This window comes from Mya arenaria, chromosome 5 (assembly GCF_026914265.1).
Source record: "Mya arenaria isolate MELC-2E11 chromosome 5, ASM2691426v1".
Lineage (NCBI taxonomy): Eukaryota > Metazoa > Mollusca > Bivalvia > Myida > Myidae > Mya > Mya arenaria.
In genome coordinates, this window is record NC_069126.1 from 16,007,424 (window position 1) to 16,026,752 (window position 19,329).

At 36.8% G+C, this 19,329-nt stretch overlaps 1 protein-coding gene across 1 annotated transcript in view; it reads right to left on the bottom strand.

The window, feature by feature from the left end:
- LOC128233418 (tetraspanin-1-like) overlaps positions 1-7,105 on the bottom strand; it is a 57,852-nt gene extending 50,747 nt beyond the window's left edge. Inside the window, exons 1-2 of the mRNA XM_052947085.1 lie at positions 6,989-7,105; positions 6,484-6,582 (exon numbers count right to left, since the gene is read on the bottom strand). Coding sequence (XP_052803045.1) covers positions 6,484-6,543 — 60 coding nt within the window. The 5' untranslated portion in view covers positions 6,544-6,582; positions 6,989-7,105. The remainder of the gene's footprint in view (positions 1-6,483; positions 6,583-6,988) is intronic.
- Positions 7,106-19,329: the final 12,224 nt, after the last annotated feature.

Here is a 19,329-nt window from a genome sequence, read left to right on the forward strand (position 1 = left end):
TTATCCGGCGTACAATGTCATTTAGGAATTATTTTCTCTATTGTCGTCGATGTCCTTGCCGCCCAACTGGTTACCAAATTCGCTTTATCGGCATTTAACGCGGGCGTTTCTTTTATATACAAGTGTACCATGTTTAGTGACATTATATCTCGACTTAACCCCTTCTTTTAAGGTGTGACATAACTGAATGTTGCCAGATTCTGATGATACCGATGGATCATACCATGCGCTTGGCACATACCTAATACAAACATTTACAATAATTCAAAACTGATTTTAACATTTGATAAAAATATTATGGGAAGAGGAATCATTAATTTACAAAATATATGATAGGCAATCGACGCAAAGGTATAAAAAACTTTTAACAGCGTTTCTCTATAAAATGACAAAAACATGTTTGTGCTTAAAAGGGTGCCCAAATTCAAAGGACGGTCTACAAATGTTTAGTATATTAACAGACTCTGTGCACATCATAAGTGCAAACAGAGTATCATTTACAGCCTGAGAAACGATACTTGTTTGTACGGGATATTGGCTGGCTTTTTATGTGTAATATTGAATTGGATTGAAACTCGTTCTGTAATCATTGCCTGAATTATTCATAAGCCTGTTTTATAACAGTTCGAAAATTAGTATTCAATGAGCACATACACATGTTCACTCAACCATACCGCCACATCCAGCATGAAGAGCCATTAAACTAGGATACCTTTCTCAGTTATAGTAATTTCTTCTTAATAAATACAGCCAGCGTCGTTGTGTTTTATTTGTCGCACAGAGAATGCTGATGTTAGCGCTATTTTTTCCATTTAACACTCGATGTTTGCCAACCCCTGGTGTTTATATTCTTCATTCGCACACACACACACACACACACACACACACACACACACACACACACACACACACACATATACACCGTCAGTTAAATTATTCACAAGTATGCTTTTTTGCATTAAATCTATTTCAGATGGCATGTTGTTGTTATTATTATTGTTGTTGTGTTTTATGTGGTTGTTATTGATGTTTTCGTCGTTTCGTCGTCAACAAGAGGACACTCCTTTGAATTTTTTCTTATACCATTTTTTTCCAAAACTCATCAGTCAATCTTTATAACTGTCATACAGATTTAAATGTTACTGAAAAAAGTAACACCATAACGTCGTATAACTCTTTATAAGTCATTATTAATTTGTTTCCCTTGGTATTGTCAAATGATAAACACATATGGTATATATATATATATCATATATATTAAGTGATTTGTGGTTGTCCTGCTTCCCTTAGCCCTTAATAACCTTCATAACCAAAGTATAACCCTTAAACTCCACTAAAATACTCTAAGCTTGCCCTGTTATTCCCAGAGCACATCCATTTTGCTCCATAAGGCACACATCCAAGGGAGCGCATGCGCATCCTTCAAAATACTACAGTCGGCTTGGTTACATACTCAGTGTGTGTATACCACGTGATAGATTACGTCATATATGCTACGTCGGAAGGCAACATTTTGCTTAAAATGAAGACTTAATTGAAAGATAACTTTTCTTAACCACACCATTTTAAATAAAACAAAGGGCATTCTATGTCGCTTAAAGAGCCCCGCCTTCGTTTTATTACTAGAGTTTGATAAGGTGATTAGTTTCATCAAACATTTCGACAAACCTGTTTCAAAAATTATGTTTTGACAGTGCTCCATCAGACGGCCGTACTATCGAAAGGTTTGTCAAGGTGTTTTAAGAAACTAAAATCTCAATTAAACTCTGGTAAAATACCGAAGGCAGGGGTCCGTAAGCGGCGTAAACAACAGGGACAAGTAATACTGATATAAAACAACAGGGACAGGTGGTACTGATAGAAAACAACAGGGACAGGTGGTACTGATAGAAAACTACAGGGACAGGTAGTACTGATAGAACACTACAGGGACAGGTGGTACTGATAGAAAACTACAGGGACAGGTGGTACTGATAGAAAACAACAGGGACAGGTAGTACTGATAGAAAACAACAGGGACAGGTAGTACTGATAGAAAACTACAGGGACAGGTGGTACTGATAGAAAACTACAGGGACAGGTGGTACTGATATAAAACTACAGGGACAGGTAGTACTGATAGAAAACTACAGGGACAGGTAGTACTGATAGAAAACTACAGGGACAGGTGGTACTGATAGAAAACTACAGGGACAGGTGGTACTGATAGAAAACTACAGGGACAGGTGGTACTGATATAAAACAACAGGGACAGGTAGTACTGATAGAAAACTACAGGGACAGGTAGTACTGATAGAAAACAACAGGGACAGGTGGTACTGATAGAAAACTACAGGGACAGGTGGTACTGATAGAAAACTACAGGGACAGGTGGTACTGATAGAAAACTACAGGGACAGGTGGTACTGATAGAAAACTACAGGGACAGGTGGTACTGATAGAAAACTACAGGGACAGGTGGTACTGATAGAAAACTACAGGGACAGGTGGTACTGATAGAACACTACAGGGACAGGTGGTACTGCTTGAAAACTACAGGGACAGGTAGTACTGATAGAAAACTACAGGGACAGGTAGTACTGATAGAAAACTACAGGGACAGGTGGTACTGATATAAAACAACAGGGACAGGTGGTACTGATAGAAAACTACAGGGACAGGTGGTACTGATAGAAAACTACAGGGACAGGTGGTACTGATAGAAAACTACAGGGACAGGTAGTACTGATAGAAAACTACAGGGACAGGTAGTACTGATAGAAAACTACAGGGACAGGTAGTACTGATAGAAAACTACAGGGACAGGTAGTACTGATAGAAAACAACAGGGACAGGTGGTACTGATAGAAAACTACAGGGACAGGTAGTACTGATAGAAAACAACAGGGACAGGTGGTACTGATAGAAAACTACAGGGACAGGTAGTACTGATAGAAAACTACAGGGACAGGTGGTACTGATAGAAAACTACAGGGACAGGTAGTACTGATAGAAAACTACAGGGACAGGTGGTATTGCTTGAAAACTACAGGGACAGGTAGTACTGATAGAAAACTACAGGGACAGGTAGTACTGATAGAAAACTACAGGGACAGGTAGTACTGATAGAAAACTACAGGGACAGGTGGTACTGATAGAAAACTACAGGGACAGGTAGTACTGATAGAAAACAACAGGGACAGGTGGTACTGATAGAAAACTACAGGGACAGGTAGTACTGATAGAAAACTACAGGGACAGGTGGTACTGATAGAAAACTACAGGGACAGGTAGTACTGATAGAAAACTACAGGGACAGGTGGTACTGCTTGAAAACTACAGGGACAGGTAGTACTGATAGAAAACTACAGGGACAGGTAGTACTGATAGAAAACTACAGGGACAGGTAGTACTGATAGAAAACTACAGGGACAGGTAGTACTGATAGAAAACAACAGGGACAGGTGGTACTGATAGAAAACTACAGGGACAGGTGGTACTGATAGAAAACTACAGGGACAGGTAGTACTGATAGAAAACTACAGGGACAGGTAGTACTGATAGAAAACTACAGGGACAGGTGGTACTGATAGAAAACTACAGGGACAGGTAGTACTGATAGAAAACAACAGGGACAGGTGGTACTGATAGAAAACTACAGGGACAGGTGGTACTGATAGAAAACAACAGGGACAGGTGGTACTGATAGAAAACTACAGGGACAGGTGGTACTGATAGAAAACTACAGGGACAGGTAGTACTGATAGAAAACAACAGGGACAGGTGGTACTGATAGAAAACTACAGGGACAGGTAGTACTGATAGAAAACTACAGGGACAGGTGGTACTGCTTGAAAACTACAGGGACAGGTAGTACTGATAGAAAACAACAGGGACAGGTAGTACTGATAGAAAACTACAGGGACAGGTAGTACTGATAGAAAACAACAGGGACAGGTGGTACTGATAGAAAACTACAGGGACAGGTAGTACTGATAGAAAACTACAGGGACAGGTAGTACTGATAGAAAACTACAGGGACAGGTAGTACTGATAGAAAACTACAGGGACAGGTAGTACTGATAGAAAACTACAGGGACAGGTAGTACTGATAGAAAACTACAGGGACAGGTAGTACTGATAGAAAACTACAGGGACAGGTGGTACTGATAGAAAACAACAGGGACAGGTAGTACTGATAGAAAACAACAGGGACAGGTGGTACTGATAGAAAACTACAGGGACAGGTAGTACTGATAGAAAACTACAGGGACAGGTAGTACTGATAGAAAACTACAGGGACAGGTAGTACTGATAGAAAACAACAGGGACAGGTGGTACTGATAGAACACTACTAGGACGTGAAACACAGAAATGAAAATACGTCGACAAGTTGTACAGAAATACAACTACAGGGACATGTGATACAGATGGAAAACTACAGGGACACGTAAAACAGATGGAAAACTACAGGGACACGTAATACAGATGAAAACTACAGGAACACGTAATACAGATGGAAAACTACATGTACGACTATTACAGAATGGATACTTCAGGGGCACGTAATACAGATGGAAAACTACAGGGACACGTAATACAGATGGAAAACTACAGGGGCACGTAATATAGATGGAAAACTACAGGGACACGTATTACACATGGAAACTACAGGGACACGTAATTCAGATGGAAACTACAGGGACACTTAATACAGATGGAAACTACAGGGACACGTAATACAGATGGAAAATACAGGGACACGTAATACAGATGGAAACTACAGGGACACGTAATACAGATGGAAACTACAGGGACAAGTACTACAGATGGAAACTACAGGGACAAGTACTACAGATGGAAACTACAGGGACAAGTACTACAGATGGAAACTGCAGGGACACGTAATGCATATGGAAACTACAGGGGCACGTGATACAGATGGAAACTACAGGGACACGTTATACATATGGAAACTACAGGGACAAGTACTACAGATGGAAACTGCAGGGACACGTTATACATATGGAAACTACAGGGGCACGTGATACAGATGGAAACTACAGGGACACGTTATACATATGGAAACTACATGGACGACTATTACAAAATGGATACTACAGGGGCACGTAATACAGATGGAAAATTACAGGTACGACTATTAAAAATGGATACTACAGGGGCACGTAATACAGATGGAAAACTACAGGTACGACTATCACAGAATGGAAAACTACAGGGACACGTAATACAGATGGAAAAGTACAGGGGCACGTAATACAGATGGAAAACTACAGGGACACGTTATACAGATGGAAAACTACAGGGACACGTAATACAGATGGAAACTACAGGGACACGTATTACAGATGGAAAATACAGGAACAAGAAGTATATAATGAACACTACAAGACCGGGTTGTTCGGAAAGAAAACTACAGGGCTATGTACTACATATATAAAGCTACAGAGACAAGTAGTGCAAAAAGAAAACTACAATGACGAATAGTAGAGAAAGGAAACTACATGGGAACGTAATACAGAATGAAAACTACAGGGAGGGGCAAAGTAAACAAATAAATAATCTTGATGAGGGTCAGATGGTTTAACGTGAGACACATCGTCAACAATACTTCAAACACAAGTTAAATAATACAGTCAAATATATAGCATGCATTGACACTGTTAAACGAAATCATCTCAAGTAAACGATGCGTATTGCTAATCTGGATGTGGCATATCTGTCATGGGTGTTTTAAACATGCCCTAACAGTTATTTCTACTATTTTAAGTCTGGGTTTTGAGTCAAAATTGGATTCAATACGTTTGTAAATACCACATGACGCAAAGGCGCATATAAGGCCATCCGACACTATATTATTTTGGTATCATTAGACAATTATACACATTTTAAATACAGTATGAATAATGAACTGTCTGACAGTTATTTTGCATATGAGTTATCAATAAACAAATACATTTCAAATGATACCGGAATTGTATTAGGTCACCAGGTATCAAAATGTAACATAAAGGGCCCAAGGCTGAAAACTGTCAGAGAACAAGACAAATATCATTCGGAACTCCTTGGCCATTTTTTTTTATCGAAAACAACCTCGGATGTATTTGGACGGTTCACATACTCAAAAAGCGGTACGTTTAAGTCCGCTGCAAGTAGATCGCGTAGTTATTTTATTTTGCAGTTAAACTTATGACTTAACTCTTGGGAATCTTAATTATGTTTGCAATAAAACACTTCACTGGCAATCAATTTAAACTTAAATCAATGAATACAACTCTAAAACACTACATTAAATTAATGATATAATTCAAAACATTACAAACTACTTCAACTGATGTACGGGCATACATCCGAGGTTGTTTTCGATAAAAATGGCCGAGGAGTTCCGAATGCACAAATACAGCTTATTTGTGGGTGAGATACCCCAAGCAGTTCCTTCAGAAAAAAATAGAGAAAAACAAACAAACAAGAAAAAGAACGTACCGTCAACAAGAAGCTAACGAGCATGAAGCAGGTCTTGATCATGGGACGTAGCATCATCATGATTGAGGAGGTTGTCTTCAGGAAGATGTTCCAGCGGCGCTACATTACATGTATAGTATTTACATGGTACAATGGAAACAACACGGACAAGCTCAGTTGTCTTTTTTAACCAAAAAACAACAACAATGTTTTAGATCAAGTAATACATCTGTGTTACAAACAATAATCCGTACCAATAATGGAATAACGCGGAAAAAAGGCACGCGAAAACTAAAATCCATTTTAATGTCTATATGATAAAGGTCCAGTTTTAAAATTTTATAAATTGCAATTCGAGATAAATATCTTAACACTTCATTTGGTTTGTGTGAGTATTTTTTTTCAAATATTGTTTTTTGATGTTTTATTAACGATTTTAACTTACATTTAAGTATGCCGATTTAGACTAAATATTTATTTCGTAGAAATATTATTTATAAAAAGGAAACATAACGGTTTGCCATACCACAGTATTTCCTACTCCAATTATTTGCTGTCTGCGAATAACCTTTCATAAATTGGAACTTTTTGATCACTCGATAATATTGAAAAAGATAGGAATATATCTCTCATCCGGAGACACTATTAGAAATCGAAATGGCATATTGACACAAGAAGCAAGCGCAAAGGTGGCATTTAATTATTACCTAGCTATAAAATTGCCTCTGTATTTAAGTCAATATCTGGACTTGTGCCAACGGGTAGAGGGTTTGCGTGCAGTCACAAACTTTTTTTACAAGTTCTACGAATTGGTAGAGTCTTCAAGAACTATTTTAACCAATTATCATAAAACGCCAGTAAATGTTATGTGCTTTACAAAATGCAATGAACATAAAAGTTGTCAACAATTAAATGTTTATGAAACAAACATGAACTTATGTCTTGGGTACAACCAAAAACAATATACGTTTTCTAACAAAATAATTTTTATTAATGTACCTACGAATGGTCGTTTTTTCCGAGTGCTATTGTTCTTGTACTTATCGTGTGTTTTTTTCTCGAAGAATTAAAAAAAGTATTTAACTTGCAGATTTCAAAATATACGACCCTAAAACAATATATATATATATATATATATATATATATATATATATATATATATATATATATATATATATATATATATATATATATATATGGAAACAAAATGATAAGTAATACCTTTGAAAGGATTACCTCATAGACTGGCAAATACCAGCTCTCGTAAAAGCTTTACTGGCTCGACTGGCAGTATAGCAAATGCTTAAAACAAGTTGTAGTCAAAGCTCGTATCATGCAGGGAAAATAAATATATGTTTAAATCGAGTCTATTGTCCGACGTCGTCTTTGAACTGCGTTAATATTTGCAAACGGGACAACGAATTAAAGGAATGACGTCACCATTACGTCATATGTACTTCCGTTGTGTGGAAAATTCTCAATAAAAAAAAAAATGTTCTTATGATTGATAGACATGTTTTCACATGCTCAATACACTGTAAATCAAAACTATCATTATTCCTGAAACTTTTATACCTTAAGTATCTATTCTTGCTTGATTTATCATTTAGAGTAGAGATTAAAGCATAAACCGCTGCCCTATAGTTGAAAGGTCATTTTGGAAGATCTGTCATGGCGGACGGTGCAATTTTTAGAGTTTGTTTTTCAAGTGGAGTGATTTTTCTTAGGAATAAATTGACCCCCCTTTTTTATTGGCTTAAAAGGTAATTTAAAGCTTGTACTTTAAAAATATATGTGGTTATCATAGCCTGCATTCGCTCGAAATGCCTTTAAATGTTGTCTAAAAATTATAATTTTACATTGAATTATATAGGGAATAACAATGGTGGTGTGTAACCTAAAAGGGACCAAACTGCTTTGTTTAAAAAGTGTTATTTTTGGTAAGAAATGTATTTCATTTCATTTTTTTCTGGCAAATTTTCACAATAAAAGGCATTTATCTTGTCCGGTTGATCAAAATATGCTATTTCCTGGTTTTCACAACTTTCGCCTATTTTTTTTTTAAAAATGAGTCGTCTGCAATCTTACGAGCACTGAAAATGTCCAAATGTGGTGAAAATTTGACTGCGAGAACTTGAAATGTGTGCAAAGATGTGTAGAACTGTCCCATTTGATGCTTAGAATGCCATTTGAGTCAAGGTTCAGTTGAAAAACCTCAAAGAATGGCATTTTGGGCCAAAACGCCTTAGAAAATACAGACGCACAGTCACTTGGGTCACAGGCAGTGAAACTGAAAAACCTGACACAGACTATCAGATTGAGCTAGCTTTGGGTGTATTTATGTATGAAGGACCAATCGAAAGTGTTTTTCATAAAAAATGCAGGGACGGGTTTAGTTATAGGAATGACGTCACCATTACTAAGTCACACGTCAATTAAGCAACATTTCATATTTTAAAATGTTGGAGGAAATTTAATATGAAACTACAAAATAAAACATCACTGAGCATGTAGAAGCGATAAAACATCAACATGCCGGTATAACAATTTTAGATAGTTCCTTCCAATATTCGACTTCACAGTTCTACATATTACCTGGGAGTAGAGTAATTGGTTGCAGACTTTACCGAATATTGGTTTAGGGAAGTCCTTAGACTTTATTTTAAATCCTTATTTGGAGCACCTACCATCATACGTCACGGATACTACTGATTTTAAAAACAGAAAGTAAGGAATAGCAAATTGAAAAACGGATTCATAATAAGTTACCCTGTCTACATCTTTGATGCACACTATTATTCCATACAATTAAGCTTGAAAGGACTGAAGCTTGTTCATATTTTCTAAACAAAGACGTTATATTAGTGACACAGCAGAAATGATGAAGGTGTTAGTAAACTGTTACAATTGGACAATCATTTTAATAGTTTTTACTTTGACAATGGACAATTCTGTCGGTAGCCATATGGCTCCAGTATATATTTTTTTATGGGCGAATGAGAGAAATACTTAATTGAATGCCATTAAATCCTAATGTTTGGCTAAGATTCTTAGATTATATTGTTTATGATATAGAATAGATCTCTAAAGGACCTTAAGTATTGATGGTTTGAATAACTTTCACCCACATATCAAGTTTATTCATTGTATATCAACACAGTCTGTGGCATTCGTAGATGTATCCATCTATATATCTCAGTAAGTTTTTGGTGCTGCTATTATGCACCAGTCAATTGTAAGCACCCCCCCCCCCAAGGTCCGGGAAACAGCGGGGACTTTGACTTTCGGTCCAGCCAACCCCGGGTAAAATCCACGAGCAGATGGTAAAATCCCCGCCAAATGCCCCCGCACCCCAGGGACCCTAGGTAAGGTCCATTCCCCGCTATATTGTAAGCGAAGACAAAACCATCGCATTCACCCGGCACTGCGGGGCAACCTGAAAGGTAAAAACAGGGCCCATATCCCCGGCTATCCCCTGGGGTGTGTGTTAACAATTGACTGGTGCATTACAGAGTGAACAATATATCACAGGATGATGCTTAATGTGCTACAGAGGAATAACTTATTCACGGCCTCTAAACGCCAGCTCCACCACTTTACGGTGGTGCAAAGAAAAAGAGCTGTCGACACTTCCGTGGTGGAGCTGTGCCCTATGTTTACATAAACAAACGTGAGTATGATTTATATTTCATTTGATAATTTCATTTAACGGACATATTTCGAAAATCGGAGAATGTGGTACCGTGTGAGAACACTTCTACTGTAGACTGGTTACTATTTCGTTTCAATATTGTGCAAACTGTGGTGCCAGGAGCTTTTCTCCCGAATCGGACTTGTGCATATTTAGAGATCTGATTGCATAGCAACTACATTTCGGTGCTTACACACCCCGTAAGAACATTCTTATGCATGCAAACATAACTGTTATGTATAGTACCTATGCCGGAACACAAAAAAACTGATAAGCACTTCTTTAAAAGAAAAAAAATGCACATTTTTATAAAAGTGGTGGCGCTGTTGGCCTAGTGGTGGCGCTGTCGAGAAGTGGTGGCGCTATCGACTCCGTAATCGAGTATGTTTTGCGCTTAAAGTAATATAAAAAGTTCATGGTTTTTGAATGACTACAAAGGTTGCTATGTTTATCATTCATTGTTTTTTAAACTTTTTTATATTACTTCAAGCGCAAAACATACACGATAGCGCCACCACTACTCGACAGCGCCACCACTAGGACATCAGCGCCACCACTTTTATAAATGTGTGCATTTTTCCTTTTTAAGAAGTGCTCATCAGTTTTGTTGTGGTTGTGCAAAGAAAAAGAGCTGTCGACACTTCCGTGGTGGAGCTGTGCCCTATGTTTACATGAACAAACGTGAGTATGATTTATATTTTATTTGATAATTTTATTTAACGGACATATTTCGAAAATCGGAGAATGTGGTACCGTGTGAGAACACTTCTACTGTAGACTGGTTACTATTTCATTTCAATATTGTGCAAACTGTGGTGCCAGGAGCTTTTCTCCCGAATCGGAATTATGCATATTTTGAGATCTGATTGCATAGCAAGTACATTTCGGTGCTTACACCCCCCCCCCCCCCCCCCCCCCTAAGAACATTCTCATGCATGCAAACATAACTGTTATGTATAGTACCTATGCCGGAACACAACAAAACTAAAAAGCACTTCTTAAAAAGGAAAAATGCACATATTTATAAAAGTGGTGGCGCTGTCGAGTAGTGGTGGCGCTATCGAGTATGTTTTGCGCTTGAAGTAATATAAAAATTTAACGCTTTTGGAATGAATACAAAAGTTGCTATGTTTATCATTCATTGAACATTACTCTTTTTCTTTGCAACATCGTAAAGTGGTGGAGCTGGCGTTTAGAGGCCGTGGAACAGTCTCAATAATAAACTTCAATATGATACTAAAGTGCCCCATCGCTGCGGAAGACAATCTTTCATACTGTACATGTATTTAGACATTAATTGATTACCTCCTTGACATTTTAAGTCATGATATTTTATTCTTTGAATTATTGCATATTTGTATATCATTTGATTGATTCATTCAAGAAATGTGTTTTAAATCGAATTATAGTCAATGTTACCTCCGATAGTGCGTATGATTACGTCAAAGCTAGGAGTAATGCTACTCCTTGGTAAAAGCCATGATTTGAATACGCGTTTGTTGTCAATGGGGCCTTCTCATAGAGGCTGCCATTTTGAATTATCGTTAACAAGTACAAATCACTTGAGGTATTATATTGTAAAATAATTAATTGATATCCATTTTTAATCTGAAAAATTTGTGCCTGGCATACGCCAGTTATTGAACAAGTCAAATGTTATTATTCTTTTAATGTAACTAAGAGTTACCCGCCATATTCTTTGAGGTGCACGTTTTGGCTTACAAAATTCCTGAAGTAATCGGAGCACCTTGGCCATTTTCATCGAAACAACTTCGTATGAACGCCGATGCATTAATAAAAGTAGTTCGTAAAAATATTAATAATATTATTATATAAAAGAAGTCTAATTTGTACAATTAAGGTGAAATTGATTCCAAGTGAGGTGTATTGTTGCATAAATAATTATGATCCCTAGGAGTAAAGCCTTAACCGTTCAATTGAAATTACTACGCGATTTACTTGCAGCATAGTTAAATGTGTTAAAGTCACCTGTTAAATATCGTAGATGGCCGGCATCTTAACATAGAACTTGATCAACGACAACAGTTTTTTGTTAAAAGACGAGTTTCCTGTCGGTTTTGGAAGGTGATTATTTTCAATAATCGCTTCCCTTAGTCGTCATTCAAGTGCCTATCAATCCTGGAGCCGCATGTATCCCTCTAAAACGCTGTACGCAAAATAGTTCCACACTTTAAGGTATACATTTTTACATAACCGTCATTTGTAATCGCTGTTTTGGTCAGCCTATGTTTAATTCATATTAAATAGAATCTTAGTATCAATTGAAACAGCTGCTTAATGACCATATTGTATATTTATTCATACAAATCGTTTCCCCCCCCCCCAAAAAAAAATATTATCAGTATTGTCAATTTTCTGTGCGACAACATCCAGGAATGGTATTTCATCAAATCACTTAATTGAACAAAATATTGAAATGCAACCCCGACGTCCACATACTAGATACAAAATTAACCTTAATCTTTATCGATTAATTTAGCGTGATAACTTGTACAAACACATACTCGCCGAGAGTCATCTTAGTTACTTAGAAACATTCCGAATAAACACGGAAGTATCCGGACTATATTGGATTTATCACACGAGAAAATAGCAATACATTATTGTGTGGACAATTTAATTCACAAGTAAAGTCATCGGCAATTTCCGGCATGCGTACCCACGGAAGCGACTGTCTAGAGATCTTGACTCGTGCCTTGCCTTATCACCGACAGGGTCTATTTAACGCGTGTTCATAGGAACTTAATGATTATAACGTAAAAAATCGTATGATTGGCGACCAGCAAAATCGAAATGACAGTTAATAATAAACCGCAGGGGCATAATTTAAACAACCTTGGCAGAGAATCTTCTATGATGGTACATAACAATAGCCTGGTCAAAATGTTTAAAACATAATTATAAAACGAAAAAAGGGTAAATATTTGCTACATAAATTGAAAATAGTTCAGAAACTTATTGATGATAAAATCAAACATGTAAACATGAAATTGTGAATATCATAAAACGTAGAAATTCTCATTTGAACATATTTTCTGCACTATTTCCGTTAAAACAAAATGTAGAATCCATATTATAAACACCACATACTATTGCGCATGAAAAAATATCCAAAGAAAAATGATTTTTAAATGAAAAAGTCCCAACAACTTTTATGTGTATAATAAGGAGTATACTTTTTAGTCTTTCTTCAGATATCTAAGGGAGTAGCACAACAAATTCAGTCTGGTCAATGACCGGTAGCTAAAAACATTAAGGGCAATCCTTACCTAAAAGTGCAAAGAACTGAAACAGAAAACACAACCGCCAATATGCAGTCAAAGCAATTACAAATGACGAGCTCAAAGTCCACAAAAACCAGAACAAAGAAGAAAAACACTATCTGCAGGTTGTTGCACTTAAAACAGTGTGAATCATCAGGGGCTTAACGTATCAATGGCAATCCTTACATAAAAGTGCATCTATCTGAAACAGAAACTAAAACCGCCAAAAATGAAGAATGACGAGCTCCAAATCCACCAAAACCAGAACAGGGCAGAAAAAAACTATCTGCGGGATGTTGCAGTCAAAACAGTTTGCCCACGATTCGTAGGCAACTTGTCCCGGATTGGCTTACAATGTGTTTACCAAACGCCGGCCAACAGAGATGCGCCCCAGAAGCTCCATTCTATCTCTTTGTTAGCACCGACAACGGGGTTAATTTAGGCAATTGGTACAAATGCTAACATGTCACCTAACCTTAGGGGCTTACTGACAGCGATGACCAAGAAGGCACTTCTGGCAAGAAAACTAACCATAGCACCGGCAAAACTTCTTGTACCAAGATACACAGCATTGTTGCTCCAACTGTTATCCAGCAAAAGTGGATGTTCTTAGCATCAATAACTATGCTCTTACCCGCCTTGGAGAGCAGCAGCATATGACGGATATTCTTCATGAAAGGCATTAGGCCTTAAAAAGGCAATGTTAAGAAAACAAAGCATGAACTTTCTTTGACAGAACGCACCTTGCAGCTGGTCAATGTCCGGAAAAATAATTTTCAGAGAAGCATGAAGATAGGCTTGCTAATTTAAAGATGGTGAACTGTAGCAAAGCCCTCAACATGAGCAGAAAATTATTGTTTATTATTAAGGACAAACGGAAGGGTTTCAATGCCTTCAAACGCAACAGAGAAAGAGAAACCAGCAACACATTACTCACAAAAACAACAGCATTTATTTAGTAAACGTTTTACAAAAGAAATTTCATTTTAGTAAATGTAAACACAAAGAAAACAATAATGCATATAGTCCAAAGGGCACTTCATATCTTCACTGATCCTGGTATGTTTAAATGTCCACAGAATTCACATGAAATATAAAGACGCTTTATATAAGCACTATTTTAATAGTCTAACAATACTTCTATGAAAAACTACAGAAACAAGCTCAGTAGCCTTAAACATAAACCCCGTTTAATGGCAATGGGAGATTACTTGAACACTTGAAGAATATTTCCCACAAACATTTGAAATGTAATCGTCACAAAATAATACGAAATGGTGCAGAACTAGTAACACATTTTTAGAAACTTTAATTTTAACTCTTCTCAAAAGATCAAGCCAAACTACAAAACTCCGACAGAACTTTCATTCAAAATATTTCTAATCAAATCCTGATTAATGCATTCAAACCTATTTTAAGGGAAAACAAAGTTTACTGTAATTAATCTAGGTAAACTAACAATGAAACTTAACAAACAATGAAATATTAAATTAAAATACATAGGCATGTAACTCTTTCCATCTTCAAGGAAATAAAGTTTTATTTTTTTAAAAATCGTAAAAATACATGTTAAAGAAATAAATGTGGAAAATGAGTATAACACATGAATTAGGCACCGATATGCTATAATATGACATGCCTATTATTTCATGAAACTTTATTTAATATATGTTGATTAAACAATTTACAAACAGGGCAAATGAATATGTGATTAAATTTTCTCTTAACCTCAATTTAAAGCTTATATTCTTGGTTTCTTAAGAAGTGTATTTTTTCTTATGTTTGTTAAAGCTTTTGAAAAAGCTACATACTGTATGTGACCTGCACCAATGCCAATGACATCTCTAACTAACTTGCCAAGATGTGTCAAAATCTAGGAAACTTGTGTACGATTTCAGTCAATCAAAAGCATTTTGACACATGGCATTTGACCTGCACTGTTCATCCTTTTTAAGCAAATTTGTCAAAGGTTCTGCAATTACTAAAACGTTATTACAGAATTTCCCATTTTAACCAAGGCATCACATAAGTTGTCTTTTCCATAAAGGGATAAGAAATTCCGAGATGGATTTGACATTTGCATCGATAGGTTTGACTTGAGCTTAACCCACAGCATGACCTTAAAATGTAACAGTTACTTGACAAAATTCACTTTATGCAAGATTGATGGTCAACTTAGTTTCATCGAGTCGATCAAAGGAGACCCTGCTTTTCTAAAGATGGTCATACCATGTGTCGGATTAAAGGATGACATTATCGAAGTATGCGTCGCAACCAACAAGCCCAAATATCATCATATGAACAAGCCGCTGAAATGTAGCTGGCAAAATTTCATCCCAAATGGCATGATCTTGTACAGCAGGTATAAGCCACCAGGTGTTAAAAATGCTGATATCTCCTTAACTCGGTCTATAAGTGGAACATGCCGGACTCCTTTGAGAAGATCAAATTTAATCACATATTTCGCTTTTCCTACTTTGTCCATGCATTCATCATTACGCGTTAAGGGAAATCAGTCCATTTTAAACACATATATCATTTTACGGTAGCTTGTGCACATTCGGTTTATCCCGTTTGGTTTTGGCACAAGAGTAAATGCTGTAATTGCTCTGACTTGTTACAATGAAGTTATTATCAAACTTTTGTTTTACTTCGTCTCTAAGGAACTGCTGTTTCAAAGGATTCTTTCTGTACGTACTTCCTCTCATTTTGTTCTATCATTGTATCAAGTGTGATTAATTTACTTTTAGTGGTTTTTAAGTTATCCTCCGTACAAGGAGCGTTGCAACAGACCGACATTCCAACCACAGGGTGACTCCAATATGACCCCTTCGAACTTCGTAAAATTATGTAAACTGTACCTGTACGAAATAAAGGGGCGGATTCCGGGCGGAATTGGCACGGAATCAATGAATTCCACCTGAAGTATGGACGGAATCATTATTCCGCCCGAAATCAATTAATGTTTCTTGTAGATTCTGGGCGTAAAAATATTGGAAGTTCCAGGCGTAAACAAATTACGGGCATATGAATATATATTTTAACATTTGTGTGACACGGAATTTCGTACTTCGGTTTTTCTTTGCAATCTTTGGGGCGGAATATCTTACTTAAACATTTCGAATTTAGCCTAATGTTTTCAGTCAACAAATCCAAAATAATTCGAATGTCATGAAAATTATTGAATTGTTTTTGTTCCCTTTATCATAAAAGGTAAACATCTTCCATATTATTATCTGTACACTGCATACTCCTTGTAAAATAAAAGATGCAACAAAAATATAAAACTACAGAGGGAAGTAAAAAAGATGAAGAAAAAACATGACCACATGATATAAATTTACACTCAGTTTTTATGTTATGTACACTAAGTTTTTTTTTTTACTTTTTCTTAAGTGCTTAATTAGTGTAAATGTACCATAGTTATTATATAAAGTTAAAGGTAAATTAAATGAGAACACAGTTATATTAAAATAATATGGATTGTGTAAACAACTAAAGATAAATCATCATTTAACTGTTATAAGGTAATTGTAGCAATTGATCAAACTATTTTTTAAAGTTATCGGAGCAACCTAGAAGGTCAACTTCGCAAGAAAACTCATGTCAACCATCTCCACTCCTGTAACCGCAGGCAACTCTGATGTGGTTAGAATACATTTCAATATTGCTTGATTTTCTGTCATCACGTCTTCCCAAAACATAAGCATGTTCTTAACTTTTATTGGCATACAAATAACAGAATGTTGATCAAACGGTTGTTACAGGAGTCGGTGTTACCTTAATGAGCCCATCCATGAAATTTCAGTTACATGGTTACTAACGAAATGTTTTATTAACAATATTTATCAGAAAATAACGAACCCCGCATTCAACGCTTAACTTTTAAATGTGTGTGCTTCAAGAAACACTCAAAATTAGTCATACATGTTTGTTTAATCATATAGTTATGATACTTGATGTACGACCTCCTTGACCAAGTGTTCACCATTATTAAAATGGGAGACAAGTATTGGGCAGACCCGCCCTGGAGAGGAAACAAAGAATATGCTAGACCACTGGCAATACTTGAATGTAGATATTGTATTACAAGTACATGTAGTTTACCATACACAGAGTTTAGCATTATAGCACTCTGCCTTTTATGAGTGTTTTCATTTTGAAAAAAAAATGCTTTCGGTTTTCTTATGATATTAAGAAAGTTTGTCATTTCCGTAAAAAAAATAATATGTGTCTTGTTTTCAGAGTATGTGATTTGACGGAAAAGGTTGCCATGACGTTCCATGAAGTAGAATTAAATCGGGCCACCACTGAAAGAAACACGTATGCACGATAACAGTTGACAAATAATTGATTGATGAACAATATGGGAAGTACTCATTCAACTGTGAAGTACTTCCCTCTCATATATTTGTAGTTTTTATTGACAAAAGGTTGCCTCGTTAGAAGTTATAAGCTTTCAGATTTATCCTGAACTTTTGAACCCCTGCAGTGCGTTGTGCAAAACACATTGTTTAGATTCTTGTGCATTTAGTGTGACCTCCTGTCCACATCCCCGATCCCCTCAAACTATTGATAGTTGTTTATTCAATTGCAAACAGTCTACTCGTTAAAGCAAATCATGCTAAATGGTCAACTCACTTCATTTCATAGCGTAACGTCGTGAAGCGTGTATTGGGGATCTGATTTTAATGAGATTGCGCCGACCCTAACTATTTTTTTCCGTTTCTGAGCAAAAAATAATAATTCGTTAGCGAATAGAGAGTTACGAAGGGCGGATAAATGCAGACTTTAATCAGAATTATTGTTTATATGATAAAACAAAGTCAGGCAATGACAGTAATATAGGAAAGACTGCCATGTGCAAGAAAACACTCTGAACTTACGACAGATTTTGAAAAAAACAAAATACCTACGTACCCTACCTAAATTTTTTGGGAAGGTTACCCTAAACAAACAATTTTTTTTTGGCCTAATATAGTTCCTCTTAGCAGAAGGGAGTAAGTAAATATGAGAAAATTTTAATGATGAATATGAGTTATGACCATGACCTTTGACTCTTTGACCTAGAAATCCATAGGAGTCATCAACTGGTCACCCAAAACCTAAATGTCAAGTTTGAAGTCCATAGGTGCAGGCATTGTCAAGTTATCACACAGACAAGCTTTTTGCGTTCAGGGTCACTGTGACCTTGACCTTTGACCTGATGACCCTAAAATCAAATAGGGTCATCTACAGGTCAGACCCAACCCCTAAGTCAAGTTTGAGGGCCATGGTTGCAGGCATTGTCGAGTTATCACTCGAACAACATTTTCACATTCCAGATCACTGTGACCTTGACCTTTAACCCGATGACACCTAAAATCAAAAGGGGTCATCTACTGGTCAGGTCCAACGTCCTTGTCAAGTTTGATGATCATAGGTCCAGGTATTGTTGAGACATCACTGGGAGAAGCTTTGTTAACTTTTTAGCGTGAAAGGTCACTGTGACCTTGACCTTTGACCCGATGACCCAATAGAGGTCAACTACTGGTCCGGCCCAACCTCCAAGTCAAGTTTGAGGGCTATGGGTGCAAGCATTGTCGAGTTATCACTCAGACAACCTTTTATCATTCATGGTCACTATGACCTTGACCTTTGGTCCGATGACCCAAAAATCAATGGGGGTCATATACTGGTCAGGCCTACCGTCCAAGTTCAGTTTATGGGCCATGGAATAAGGCATTGTCGAGTTATCACTCAGACAACCTTTTATCATTCATGGTCACTATGACCTTGACCTTTGGTCCGATGACCCAAAAATCAATAGGGGTCATATACTGGTCAGGCCTAACGTCCAAGTTCAGTTTATGGGCCATGGAATAAGGCATTGTCGAGTTATCACTCAGACAA